This window comes from Euleptes europaea, chromosome 20 (genome assembly GCF_029931775.1).
Source record: "Euleptes europaea isolate rEulEur1 chromosome 20, rEulEur1.hap1, whole genome shotgun sequence".
NCBI lineage: Eukaryota > Metazoa > Chordata > Lepidosauria > Squamata > Sphaerodactylidae > Euleptes > Euleptes europaea.
This window is the reverse complement of record NC_079331.1, coordinates 5,279,127-5,294,125: the sequence shown is the minus strand read 5'-3', so window position 1 is coordinate 5,294,125 and position 14,999 is coordinate 5,279,127. Positions and strand designations below refer to the sequence as shown.

The 14,999-nt window shown below is 48.7% G+C and overlaps 1 protein-coding gene across 1 annotated transcript; it reads right to left on the bottom strand.

Annotated features, from left to right (window-relative positions):
• Nucleotides 1-3,274: 3,274 nt before the first annotated feature.
• Nucleotides 3,275-9,585, bottom strand: LOC130492148 (immunoglobulin superfamily containing leucine-rich repeat protein-like). The gene is made up of 2 exons (XM_056865939.1): nucleotides 9,537-9,585; nucleotides 3,275-4,555 (listed from the first exon to the last, which is right to left on the bottom strand). Exon 2 carries the CDS (start codon nucleotides 4,542-4,544, stop codon nucleotides 3,276-3,278), a length of 1,269 nt encoding a protein of 422 aa, XP_056721917.1. The 5' UTR covers nucleotides 4,545-4,555; nucleotides 9,537-9,585; the 3' UTR covers nucleotide 3,275.
• Nucleotides 9,586-14,999: the final 5,414 nt, after the last annotated feature.

Genomic DNA, 14,999 nt, shown 5'->3' with positions numbered 1-14,999 from the left:
TGAGGTAGAATAACTGTAGAACTAAGAGAATTGAACTCTCCAGTAAAAAATAATAATAAGAATAATAATAAATGTAACTTCATTGTTTCCCCTATGGTCATGTTGTCTGTAGAGGGTTACAAGGTTGGTGGTATCTGTTCTCACTCATAGTTGCTCTAGGGGAAGGCTTAGAAGAAAGATGATTCAGATGAACCAAAGGTTTATATGCTGCTTTTCTCTCTGGTTGGGGCTCAAAGCAAATGAGAACATTCCCCTCCCCTCCAATATTCTCTCGCAACAACAACCAGGCTTAAAGTTGGTGACAGGTCTAAAGGTCACCCAGTGAGCCTCTAAGGCAGAGTGGAGATTCGAACTCATCTCTCCCTGGATCCTACACACTGTCCACTGTGCCATGCCGGCTCTCAACTATCGATTCACTGCATCCTATCCTTATTCAGTTGTGTTCAGGATAGCATGCACAGTTCTCCGTTCCCTATTTCCCCCCCCCCTCCCAACAGCCTTGTGAGGGAGAACAGGCAGAGGGAGAGAATGATTGGCTCATGGTCACCTAGTGGTATTCATGGCTGAGTGGATTTCAAACCTGGCTCTCACAGAGCCTAGAAGAAGAGGAAGAGTTGGTTTTTATATGCCGACTTTCTCTACCACTTAAGGAAGAATCAAACTGGCTTACAGTCACCTTCCCTTCCCCTCCCCACAACAGACACCCTGGGAGGTAGGTGGGGCTGAGAGTGTGTGACTATCCCAAGGTCTTCATGTGTAGGAGTGGGGAAACAAATCCAGTTCAACAGATCAGCGTCCGCCGCTCATGCGGAGGAGTGGGGAATCAAACCCGTTTCTCCAAATTAGAGCCCGCCGCTCTTAACCACTCCACCACGCTGGCAACCCTAACCACTCCACCACACTGACCATAAAATTAATGAGGAGCAGGGGGCAGAACATAGGAGGATGTAACAATTAAGGAAAAAGAGTAGGAAGGGGATGCACTCGTTTCTCCCTGTCGGTTAATCCAGACACACCGGCAAATCAACGCCTTGACTCCTACTGGGAGCTACAGCTATGGCAGATTTCCATGTTTATGGATATGATATATCACTGACATTTGCTAACAGCCAGAACTGTGATTCAACCAACACCTGGCAAAGGATGAGCAATTTACCTGTCTGTTGCGTAACAAGTTAGCTTGAATCCAAATGGCTTGTGATGCTGCCAGATCTGGGTGCTGGGAAGGTTTGCTTTATAGATTTATTCGTGCGGGTTCCCCCCTCCCCGAGCTTGTACCTGAACACCTCCCAAGGGTCATGCGTCAGCAACTGATATCTGCTCTTATGATGGTCTTCCAGCTTGTAAACATAAACTTCCCAGAAGAAGTCTCCTACTGTTCTATGCTAGCAACTACTGGCTCTTAGCTCGGTTGCTGCCTCTTCCCCATAACTTTGGTGCAGAATGAAGGGCCGTGCACCTAGTAGCATAGGTGGCCAACTCCAGGGTGGGAAATTCCTGGAGATTTGGGGATGGCGCCTGGGAAGAATGGAGCTTAAGGAGGGGAGGGACCTCAGTGGGGAATAATGCCATAGAGTCCAATCAGAATAGACAGAACTAAGATTGCAAACCTCCAGATGGGACTCAGAGATCTCCCAGAATGGGAAGAAGAAGAGTTGGTTTTTATATGCCGACTTTCTCTGCCATTTAAGGAAGAATCAAACCAGCTTACAATCACCTTCCCCTCCCCACAACAGACACCCTGTGCGGTCGGTGGGGCTGAGAGAGCTGTGACTAGTCCAAGGTCACCTAGCTGGCTTCGTGTGTAGGAGTGGGGGAAACCAACCCGGTTCACCAGATTAGCGCCCGCCACTCACGTGGAGGAGTGGGGAATCTGGTTTCTCCAGATCAGAGTCCGCCACTCCGAACCACTGCTCCTAACCACTACCCCACGCTGACAACTGATCTCATGGCTGCTCCCCAGGTTCCTCCCCCAAATCTGGAATTTTCTAACCTAGAGTTCAAACCCTAGACAGAACCACATCATAACAAGCCAGTAATCACAGCTTCATGTCACCAATGCCTCCGAAGATCAGAAATCCTTCCATACATTTTTATTACAAAAGTATGTACCATTGCATAATAAAACAAAGAGTCAAAAATCCATCAATCGTAATACTGAAAATCTTTTCTATGACAACAACACTGTCCATATTGTAGTTTCTTTCCCCCCCAAAAAAGCCAACCTTTGGAAGCCAATTCTGCAAGGATTTTGTTTCTTGTTTACCATCTCTCATACCAATGCAATCTTTTTTATTATTATTATTACCTCTGTGTTTTCCATACCTGCGCTGCTACTCTTTCACAAAGCAGCGAAATAATAAAATGGAATAAAAACAGGATGATAAAAACCTGCGACTAAATAAACAGCGCCATAGAGGAAGTGAGAGATAATCAACAGCCAGCCATGGAGCCACAGGAGATGAAGGAAAACAATTGAATTTAAATCCCCTCTGAAAATAAAATTGTCTTCGACTGTATCTCTGAAGAAAAGTATAGCAGGAACCAGTTGGGCTTCCTTGGAGAGGGATTTCCATAATCTTGGCACTACCGCCGAGAATATAGCTGTATCTCCGGGCTGCAGCCAGGATGCGACCAGCAAGGTTGCACCCCTACTTGTACCACCAATTTGCCCTATCTATTTATTTATTTTTTAAAACTAGGTTCTTTTGTTTGCAACTAGAACCAGAATATATTCCAAAGATGGAATTCAGGGTTTCAGGTCGCAGAATTTTTGTACAGACTCCTAGCGGCATGTATGTTTGAGAACACATAGGCGTTGGGTACTATAGTCTTCAAGGGCCCCGTGGCGCAGAGTGTTAAGCTGCAATACTGCAGTCCAAGCTCTGCTCACGACCCGAGTTCGATCCCGATGGAAGTCGGGTTCAGGTCGCCGGCTCAAGGTCGACTCAGCCTTCCATCCTTCCGCGGTAGGTCAAATGAGTCCCCGGCTTGCTGGGGGTAAAGGGAAGATGACTGGGGAAGGCACTGGCAAACCACCCCACAAACAAAGTCTGCCTAGTAAACGTTGGGATGTGACATCACCCCATGGGTCAGGAATGACCCGGTGCTTACACAGGGGACCTTTACCTTTTACTACAGTCGTCATAGCTGGCTAGCGTAACTGATGAAAAACCCTGATCTGATCAGTGCAATTCGAAAGGAAGTTTTCTCAGTTTTCTACCTCCATAGTCAAGGACTATGTTTCTACACTTGATTGTGGGATAACAGGAGCTTTAGGTATACAAAGCAAGCAAGAAAACCGTAAACATGCTGCCCCATGGCCAGGGCTCCCAAAGGATTCCTCGGATGGTGGTGGTCTTTGACACCGTCGGCGTAAGGTAGATGACCACGATCTTTTCTTCAGACTTGGGAAACTCATCCTTATCGCAAGACTTGGCTCGGGGCTTGCTGGCTTGGATGTTGTTCTGGAGGAGATCGTCCGCAGGGTTTTCCGAGCTGCTCAAAGCCACGTTGACCGAGACCTCCCGAGACCCAACATCGTTAACAGCCTGGCAGGTGTAGATGCCTTCATCGGTCTTGCTGAACTTAGAGATGGCCATGGAGCCGTTCTTGAAGACCAGAAAACGCCCTGGGCTCTCCTCGAATCTTGCACCTGCAAGCAGGTTGTCCCCTTCCTCTTCTGCGTTTGGCCCGTTAATCACTACAGTTTGGCCAGATGCTTGAATTTTCCATCTGATCTCTGGCTGCGGCTTACCCACAGCGCTACAGTCCAACAGAAGGCTGAGTCCATCATGCAAGACGGAGTTGTCCAGGCTGGAATGGTAGCTCAGCTGCACGGATGGAAGTGAACAGTCCAGATCCAGGTTTCTCCCAAGAGTGAGGCCTTTCAAGTTCTTAGGAGTGGCACACGTGATAGAGTCCTTCTGTGGGGTGGAAACTGAAGAACTCTCAAGCCACCGTTTCAACCACCAGACCTTACAGGAGCAGTTGAAAGGGTTGTTGTTGATCTGCAGCAAGGACAGCAAAGGCATCGAGTCAAACGTTCCCTCGGAGAGGACGGTAAGCCTGTTGTCATTCAGCCAGAGAGACCTCAGGTCCTTCAACATGGAGAAGGCCTCCAGGGGAACCTTCTCCAACCGGTTGTTGCTCAACTTCAGCAACTCCAGAGCGGTGAGGTTTTGCAGGTCCCACCAGGGGAAATCTGTAATGTGGTTGTGGCTGAGATCCAGATTCTTCAGCTGTGCCAGGAAGCCAAAGGTTCCCTTCCCGATGGTGCTGATCTCATTGTAGGTCAGCCAAAGGCCCTGCAGATTGGCCACATCCACGAAGGAGTCTTCCCGGAGGGAGGTGATGCGATTGACGGACAGCGTCAGGGTTGTCGCGTTGGAGGGTAGGCCAGCAGGGACGGCGCGGAGATCTTTGTAAGAGCAGTCTGCTATGTGTCGGCTGTAGGTCTTCCTCGCCACGCAGACGCAGACTTCTGGGCAGGCCGGGGCCTCTGCAACCAGAAAGGCAACTGCTAAGCAGAACAGCAGGTCCATTATTTTGCCCCCTTTAAATGCAAAAAGAAAAGGAGAGGGCTAATGATTATGTTGCACCAGTCAACTTTGAGACATTCCACTCGGGGAGAATGCATATGCATGCACAAAGTATATGTACCGCCCTCTTTCCTGCCTTATGAACCCTTCATCAATCAATCAATTATTGAATGGTCAACTGACCTCTTTCAGTAATACAATGTGTGTTTTGAGTGCCATCAAGTCGTTTCTGACTTATGTCAACCCTATGAACGGATGACCTCCAAAACATGCTAACCTTAACAGCCTTGCTCAGGCCTTGCAAACTGAGGACCGTGGCTTTCTTGATTGACTCAGTCCATCTCATCTTGGCTTGTCAGAATCGAATTGACGGCACCTAACCTGTATACATGGTCTCTATCAGCCCTATGCCAAAAGGACAGAATTGATCACCCGAAGGGCATTGATCACTTGAAAGGATGGCAAAACATGAGGAAGAGAAGGGGGAACTGAGTTGAGTCATAGAAGGTACTGGGGCTGCCCCCTTGGAAACTGGCAAAGGGCATGATCCTGGCCCTACGCCTTCACTGGTCACCTGCGTAAAGTTAACCTAAACTTGGGAATTCAGTAACCAGGTGCCAAAGGAAAAAATAATGTAACTGGTATTCTTGTGAAGACGTCTGAAGTTCTAGGTTATAGCATAGGGTTTGAGGACACTTAAGTCCACTCCGTCCCCATCATCTTGGTGACATGCCATTCAGCGCTAATGATAAATTCTGCTCTGATAGTGTTTCTGCGGCTGTGATGTCTTACGGAAAAAGAGATGATCACATTTCCAAAACTGAAACAATATCTCATCGCTAGACAAGCAAGTCATAACGCCACAGCCACTTCCTAGAGAAAACCTGATCTCAGATTCCCCAGGGCAGGTGAAATCATCAGAACTGAGCTGACTCTAATGCTTGGAGCTGGACTAACCAGGATTGGTCACTGGCAGGCCTAGAATACAGGTCTGGATCTTTATTCCATGTCTTCTGGAAGGTCACCTTGGCTGCATGTTTTCAACTTGTATTGGGAGGCAACCACATTCTGGGTCTTGCTTCTACTGCAGCTGCGAAACCTGCTCTCTATCATGGTAACGGGAACATTTTCTACCCGTTTAACTTATTACTAGGTTTATACCAACAGAAAAAGGTCTGCCCAACTGGTTGCTGTACATGTGACCATAAATTTTACACTGTAATATTCTTGATATAGGACTGCTCTTTATTTATTGAGTACATTTTTATCCCACCCTTCCTCCAAGGAGTTCATGAGCACATGAAGTCACCTTATGCTGAGTCAGACCATTAGTCTGTCAAGGTAGCTGTTGTCTGACTGGCAGCAGCTCTCCAGAATCTCAGGCAGAGGTCTTTCTCATCACCTACTGCCTGGTCCTTTTAACTGGAGGTGCTGGGGATTGAACCTGGGACCTTCTGCGTGCCAAGCAGAGGCTCTACCACTGAGCCAGGGTCTCAGGCAGAGGTCTTTCTCATCACCTACTGCCTGCTCCTTTTAACTGGAGATGCCGGGGTTGAACCTGGGACCTTCTGCATGCCAAGCAGAGGCTCTACCACTGAGCCAGGGTCTCAGGCAGAGGTCTTTCTCATCACCTACTGCCTGGTCCTTTTAACTGGAGATGCTGGGGATTGAACCTGGGACCTTCTGCATGCCAAGCAGAGGCTCTACCACTGAGCCAGGGTCTCAGGCAGAGGTCTTTCCCATCACCGACAACCTGGTCCTTTTAACTGGAGATGCCGGGGTTGAACCTGGGACCTTCCGCATGCCAAGCAGAGGCTCTTCCACTGACCCACAGCTCCTCCCTCAGAGAAGCGTACATTATTCTCCTTTCCTCCATTTTATCCTCACAACTAGATCTCAAAGACACCATTAGAAGGGCGTTTGAGAGACCACACATCCTTATTTCTCTATCTCTTTCAAGGATTCAGCTCTCCTGTTAACCAAATGATGGGTAACATCTAAGTTGGAAAATTCCTGGGTTGGGAAATTCTTGGAGATTTTAGGGGTGGAGCCTGGGGAAGGTGTGGTTTGGGGAAGGGAGGGACCTTAGAGGGGTATGGTGCTATATGTACCACCTTCTAAGCCTGCCATTTAGGAGCCCCGTGGCGCAGAGTGGTAAGCTGCAGTACGGCACTCAAAAGCTCTGCTCACGACCTGAGTTCGATCTCGACGGGAGTTGGGTTCAGGTAGCCGGCTCAAGGGTGACTCCTTCCGAGGTCGGTAAAATGAGTATCTGGCTTGCTGGAGATAAATGGGAAGATGACTGGGGAAGGCACTGGCAAACCACCCCATAAACAGAGTCTGCCTAGTAAACGCTGGGATGTGACGTCACCCCATGGGTCAGTAATGGCCCGGTGCTTGCACAGGGGACCTTTACCTTTACCTTTAAGGCTGCCATTTTCCCCAGGGGAACTGATCTCTGTAGTCTGGAGATCAACGGTAATAGCGGGAGATCTCCAGGTGCCACTTGGAGGCTGGCAACCCTAGTCTGAATTGAGGTCGAGCTTGTATTATCATTTCTATCCTCAAGCTCCCATGAAGCTGCCTTGCTCAGAATCAGACCACTGAGTCTATCTAGCAATGTCTCGTTTCTCCACAATCCTGGGCAGGGGAAGTTGGTCTGCGGTCCTTCAGCTACCAGAGCCCAGGATTGAATGTGAGACCGTTCTGAATGCAAACAGGGCTGGCCCGAAGGTTGCTACCACCCTAGGCAAACTCTGGTTTTGAAGTCCGTCTCTTGGGGCATTACAGATTGTTGGGTTAAGGGGGAAGCAGAAGCCAGTTCATCCCACTCGTTCCTTAGAGAGAGAGAGAGAGCAGGGAATGGGGGCAGAGAAGGCAGTGAAAGGAAATTGCAAACTTTCTGGCTGTGAGCATAGCTCTCTCCTCCCCCTCCGATCTTAGCATCCTATCCCCACTTCTAGCTGCATTTATTTTGATTTTTTTGGAATGTCTGGCATCTGTGTTGCAACTTCCTTGTTGCCTTTAGAGACAAAACAGAACCCACACACCCACTCACACACACACACAGTCCTTCTCCTGGCAAGAATCCAGCCCCGGCTCAAGGGCTTTAGGGATGCCAGCCTCCAGGGATCCCCTGGAATTACAGCTCCTCTCCAGACTATAGTTCCCCTGGAGAAAATGGCTGCTTGGGAGGGTGGACTCTATGAAATTGTACCCCACTGAGGTCCCTGTCCTTCTCAGGCTCCATCCCCAAATCTCCAGGGGTTTCCCAACCTGGATCTGGCAACCCATCCCCTCATCCCCTGCTGGTGGCCAGTGAGGAACGGGCAGCCCTATCCGACTACCTCTTTTTTTGATGCTTCACCTTCTACCAATCTCTGTTCAAACTGTGGTGATGATGATGATGATGAAGGAGGAGGAGGAGGAGGAGGGTTGGTTTTTATATGCCGACTTTCTCTACCACTTAAGGAAGAATCAAACCGTCTTACAATCACCTTCCCCTCCCCACAACAGACACCCTGTGAGGTCGGTGGGGCTGAGAGAGTGTGACTAGCTCAAGGTCACCCAGCTGGCTTCATGTGGAAGAGTGGAGGAATCAAACCCGGTTCTCCAGATCAGAGTCCACCGCTCCAAACCACCCCTCTTAACCACTACACCATGCTGGTAGTTGGGAGGGGACATAGGATTGACAGCTGTGGGTTGGGATATTCCTGAAGATTTGGGAATGGAGCTTGGGAAGGTGGGGTTTAGAGAGTGGAAGGATCTCAGTGGGGTATAACGCCATAGAATCCACCTTCCAAAGCAGCCAATTTCTGCAGAGGAACAGACCTCTATAGTCTGGAGATCAGTTGTAATTCTGGGAGATCTCTAGGCCCCAACTGGAGGTTGGCAACCTTATTTGGAGATGAAAGATGGCCACTGGGGGAAGGCTTAAGTAACCACCTCCCTTCCACTGTCCTTTCTGCACTCCTCTAACTGCAGCTGCTATTCGTCAGAGCCAGGGAGGATGTTACACAGAACTCTGTGTAACATTTAGACTGGCGCTCTTTTACAAACAGTAAACTAGGTGGAAGCATCTCGGCCTGTACTACTCCAGACTGCATAAAAGATTTCACATGGTGGATGCTCCTCTCTCTGCAAAAGGGGATCCTTGTGCATAGAAATGTAGCTTCTCAGTGAGAAAGCCAGATTCTCCCTTGACATGCTAGATTTTCAATGCAGCTTCCCCAAAAAATTGTACAGAGAAGCTTTCTACCATGCAAGACTGCCTCTACGGCTCAAAGGGAATGCATCCTGATTCACTCCTTTATCTTCTTGTTGTCAGTCAGCTGCCTCTGGACTTCAGGGTTTTCCACAAACCTTTTCGCAAGAGAGTCAGAGATGTGGTTTATGTTTTGTTTTTAATGCCACAAAAAGCAACAAATTTCCAGTTTGTCATCTCTGCTGCGTCCATCGGTAGGCAAACCTTGTTTGGCTTCCCTGCAGGTCAGAGCTGACCTCAGCAACTTCCGTATTTCCTGTCAGCTGCCGTCTTTCCCCCCCCCCCCCGGCTTTTTCTAAGCATCAGCCACCAAAATACCCCCAATGTACTTTGTCCCAAAGTCCCACAGTCCAGAGCAAACTCTCTTAAGTAATAGAAAAGAGCAAGAGTCCAGTAGCACCTTAAAGACTAACAAAAATATTTTCTGGCACGGTATGAGCTTGTATCTGAAGAAGTGAGCTGTGGCTCACGAAAGCTCCTACCCTGCCAGAAAATATTTTTGTTAGTCTTTAAGGTGCTACTGGACTCTTGCTCTTTTCTACTACTGCAGACAGACTAACACGGCTACCCACCGTGAATTATCTCTTAAGTAAAAAAGGCTTCCATCTGGATCTGAAAGCGCATAAAGAATCAGAAAAAGCAAAGAGGCATAACATGAAATGTATATTTACTTTCTGAAGTCTTCAGCATTTAAAGACAGAATGGGGGAAAAACTTCCCCCTTTGTTTTACCTCTTTGTAGGCTTTCCTTCCCTTCTTCTTCAGAGTTTCAGCCAGAAAACTGTGCAAACGTTACGTCCGGCCCTAACAGACTCACGCATTCCAAAAATGTTATTAATAACAACGAAGTCCAGCCTACAACTCTGCGTGAGCCAAAAAAAGGGGGGGTACTTTTCCCTCCGAGGCCTTTCCAAAACCGCAAGTCCCTTTCTGCTCCTTGCCTTGAAATGCGATTCTCCTTATTCCCTGCTATTTCGCTCTCGAGCGATGGACCTGGGTTGCCGTTGAGGGGTCAAGAGACTCTTTGCAGGGCCTACTGGCTGATCCCCCTGGATCTCCGCCCAGCCCTCCCCAGCAGACTCCAGATTTCTTTCCCCCAAATGACAGCAGACATTCCCACAGCCGATGTTTCATCCCTCCCTTCCCAGTGATAAAGTTCCTTAAAGAGGCAGTCCACAGCAAGGCACCATCTGACATTTCACAGGGGACCCCTAGGAACGTGCTTGTAACATATACTCAAAGAAAGATCTCCCCACCCCTCTCCATTTGCACATCACCACTAAATATTCCTAAGCACTGTGTTAATTTCTTCTCATAGGGTTGCCAACTTCAGCCTGGGAAATTTCCAGAGATTTGGGGGCAGTGCCTGCAGAAGAGGATATCTGGGGAGAGATTTCACCTAGAATCGATGGTATACCATAGACTCTGCCCTCCGAAACTTCCACTTCCTCCAGACTCTGTAGTCTGGAGATCAGTTATAATTCCAGGAGAGCTCTCGGTTTCGCCTGGCGATTGGGAGCCCTACTTCGGATGGGCAGCAGCTTTCCAGGGTCTCAGGTGGAGATCTTTCCCACCACCTGACTGAATACTCCTTCATACAGTTTCCCCAAACGCAGAGAACTAACCTGTCGGGAAGAAGGTGGCCATCTCCCACTTTCCCTGACATGCTAGTTTTCTAAGCCAAAGGAGGGTTCTGGAAAGCTAGCTTGTCAGGGGGAAAGGCCAGCCTACAAGCCCACTCCCTGATATGCTAGGTTTCTAGGTGCATGTAATTTAATTTTTTCTGTGTGGAGGACTGTGCCATCACAAGGGCTGTTCACTTGCTGGTAAAGCAGGTGCAGAGGGGGCATGGCTCAGTGTTAGAGCATCTGCTTGGCATGCAGAAGGCCCCAGGTTCAATCCCCGGCATCTCCAATTAAAGGAACCAGGCAAGTAGGTGATGTGAAAGACGTCCGCCGGAGACCCTGGAGAGTCTCTGCCGGTCTGAGTAGACAATACTGACTTTGATGGAGCAAGGGTCTGATTCAGTATAAGGCAGCTTCATGTTTTCATGTGACTATACACTGTATGAGTTGCCTGAAGGCAAGCAACAAGGCATTTTTAGTGTCGGTTCTCCAGTATGAACACATGAAGCTGCCTTATACTGAATCAGACCCTTGGTCCATCAAAGTCAGTATTGTCTGCTCTGACCAGCAGCAGCTCTCCAGGGTCTCAGGCAGAGGTCTTTCCCATCACCTACTGCCAGATCCTTTTAACTGGAGATGCCGGGAATCGAACCTGGGACCCAGCAGATACTCTACCGCTGCACCACAGCTTCTCCCTGCCACCTGTTCTGTGCTTTGAAAGTTGCAAGCAGGAGATTTGCTTCACCTGCCGTTCCCAGGCCCTGACAGACTTTCTCATCAGCTTTTCCTCCCCCCCTCCCCCCCCCACTGCACAAACTCACTTAATAATTCACACTTCCATTCTCCTCCAGGCTGTGAAAAGGTAGGGGGAGAAGTAAAATGGTGATTTTTCCCCTCTCCCCAATGAATAACTGATGAAGCCAAACCCTATTAAGCCTCCTGTCTGACTCAGAATATTTATTTTGCTTGGGAGCGAAGTCGGTGTTACTTGCCATAGAGAGAATTTCAGGTTAAATGTAGACAGGCCATCTTGTTTCCTCTGTTTTAAGATCACTGTTCAGCTTCAGCTAGTCCTTAAAACAGAAATCCAAGTAAGTAAGAACACACCCCACTCTCGAGCTCAATAAAAACCCACAGACTCTGCCCAGATCCAGAAAGTATTCATCTAATCAGACTCCCAGGGCTGTGGCTGGAGAGATTGTGGCTCAGTGCTAAAGCATCTGCTTGGCATGCAGAAGGTCACAGGTTCAATCCCTGGCATCTCCAGCAAAAAGGGATCTGATCAGGTAGTCGGTGATAGGACAGACAGCTTAGCTTCTGAGATTTGATCACATGAACACATGAAGCTGCCTTATACTGAATCAGACCCTTGGTCCATCAAGGTCAGTATTGTCTACTCCGACCGGCAATGGCTCTCCAGGGTCTCAGGCAGAGGCCTTGCATGTCACCTACTTGCCTGGCCCCTTTAACTGGAGATGCTGGGGATTGAACCTGGGACCTTCTGCATGCCAAGCAGATGCTCTACCGCTGAGCCATGGCCCCTCCCCGATGATGATGAGATTGAGCTGCTTCTGTCCAGCGGAATTATATAGGGAATTGATAACCCCACCCTTTGCTGTAGCCAGGGCAGGGCCCTGATCCTGCCACGATTCAGATCTAGGCTTTAGTTCTACCCTTCCTCCTTTTGGGGGGAAGATCATGTGGGATGCTAGAGGCGGACATGTCCAGCAGGGAGTTTCCTGGTCGAGCTGCAGGTTTTGAAAGGGAGCCTGGTTTATAGAGGGAGGCATGGGACCTGGGGTGTGGTGGGAACCATGTGGGAGCTCCTCTTTCTCCCCCTTTGTGAAGTAAAATGCAAGAGACTGCTTTTTTTCCCTTTTCCCAGGGAAAGATAAGCTGGTGCAGCCAAAAGCACAAGCCCCCACTGTCTACACCAGGTCATTTCTTTCCTCCCCCCTCCCTAGTCTCTCTGCTCCCCACCACCAGCACGCCTGGATAATTGAGGTCAGCTGATCCACACACACACACACACCCCATGAAAGCCCCTCTGTTGCCCGTCCCTCCAATTACCCACCCCACGGATCTCAGCGGAGCACCCGTTGCCGCTTTGCCGTAAGTGGGTGAAAATTATCAGAGATGAAAAGGGGGGCCTTCTCGCTTCCCAGAGAGTCTGCCCCCTCTCCTGCATCCCCCTCCCCTCCAGCCTGCATTTCATAGATGAACTGGCTCACTCAGAGAGGAAAACTCAATTTGCCCTATCTGTGCCATGAAGCGTCCTTATCTAAGAGAAAGGGGCCACCTCTCCCAGTCTGAAAGGAAAGTTGCCTGTTACGGCAAAAGAAATCAGAGGGTGCTTCATATATATTTTATTATTTGTTCAGAACAATGGTCTTCCACCTTTATATTTATTATTTCAACTTTCTACCCCACTGTCCCCAGCCAAGGCATGATTGTCAGATGGTTCCAGATCTTCTTTCTGGGTCAGAAGTCCCTATAGATCCAGTGTGGTGTAGTAGTCAGAGTCTCAGACTAGGATCTGGGAGAACCAGGTTCAAATCCCCAAGCTGCCATGGAAGCTCACTGGGTGACCTTAGGCCAGCCACACGCTCTCAGCCTAACCTGCCTCACAGGGGTGCGGTTGTGAGGATGCAATGGAGAAGAGGAGAATTATGTGAGCCACCTTGGGGTCCCCTTTGAGAAGAAAAGGGGGATATGAATGAAGTGCATAAATAAATAAAATGGGCCCACCAATTTTTGCTGCCTATTGGAAGGCCAGGTTGTTGGTTATGTGCATGTGCAGAAGGTGAGGGTTTTGTGGCTTCTGCTTCTCTTTGTACCCTTGTCATGAGGAACATCAGTGTAAGTGATGCCCGGTCACCTGTTGACGAAGAAGATCCCTCCATGGCTCTGATGCTTGGCTTAGTCCTCTCTATGGTACTTCTCTTGGTGAACACATGAAGCTGCCTTCTACTGAATCAGACCCTTGGTCCATCAAGGTCAGTATTGTCTACTCAGACTGGCTGAAGCTCTCCAGGGTCTCGGGCAGGGGTCTTTCACATCACCTACTTGCCTGGTCCTTTTAGCTGGAGATGCCGGGGATTGAACCTGGGACCTTCTGCATGCCAAGCAGATGCTCTACCACTGAGCCACAGCCCCTCTCCATGGCTCTCCAGGGTCTCTGGCAGAGGTCTTTTGAGGTCTTTCACATCACCTACTTGCCTGGTCCTTTTAGCTGGAGATGCCAGGGATTGAACCTGGGACCTTCTGCATGCCAAGCAGATGCTCTACCACTGAGCTACGCCCCTTGCAGGTTGGCTTGTGTTTCCTTTTTGTCCCTGAGTCTCCTGGTCCGCTGTCCATGGTCCTGACCTAGTTACTGGTTAAGTCTTACCTCTGGCTCCGCCTCTTCCTGTCACATGACCATGTGCTTGAAGCTCAGTGGATCTGGTGCTGATATTTGGGGGTTACAGATGTGTCCAGGCTCTGGGAAGGTTGAAGGCCCACTTATTCTTGGCTGTACGTGTGGTTTACTGTCCTATTTGAAAGTGGGCTGGGGCAGTCAAGAAGTAGGGAGGATTATCTGGGCAGACAAGTCATTCTAGCCTCTTCTGAGACAACCACAGATGTTAAGACACCACTGGATAACCAGGCCTCAGCTAAGGATGAAACCATATTTCAAAAGCTGGCTGACCTAGCTGGAGAGCCAGCATCATGTAGTGGTGGACTCTAATCTGGTGGACTAGGTTGGTTTCCCCACTTCTACGCATGAAGCTAGCTGGGTGACCTTGGGCTAGTCACAGCTCTCTTAGAGCTCTCTCAGCCCCACCTCCCTCACAGGGTGTCTGTTGTGGGGAAGGGAAGGTGAGTGTAAGCCGGTTTGATTCTTCCATAAGTGGCAGAGAAAGTCGGCATATAAAAACCAACTCTTCTTCTTCTATACCACGGCAGCCCTTAAATGGCATTAAAATGGTGACCAGACCAAAAATCATCAGTAGCAATGAAAGTGAGGCACAACTGGTGGATCTGGATTAGGCTATATAGGAAATGTTAAGGGAAACAGAATAGCCATGTTCTCGTCCCTACCAACAACCTGACCTTTCTTACAAGAATAAAACAAGATAGGTTGTAGTTCCCCAGAGATCTAGAGGCAGGGAAAGAGTAATCTGAACAAATTGGTATATTACACCCGGAACTTTTTTCTGATCATCACGCTATTGGCAATTTTACGCAATCAGCGACTCCTATCTCTTGACAGAATCTCGCTGTCTTCTCCCTATTTCTCCCTGGTCTGAAGGGAACGCCTCTGTGTAATCCAATTCCAATATCTCATCATAGCTAGATTCCCAGTAGAAATATTAGGGAACATAAAGGGGGGAAAGAAATCTATTATGCTCTAATTAAATGGATGTGAAAATAGCTGTGTTTCCCTTTCTTCTCCGTATGTTTTAAGGCATAAAACTCAATTAAAACGTGCTCACGAGAGGCCGTTTATCTTTAATGAGAATTCTCTACATTTCTAATGTGCTCAGAAATGTTGATATTGTTATCAGCTAAGAGCAAAGAAATGAGA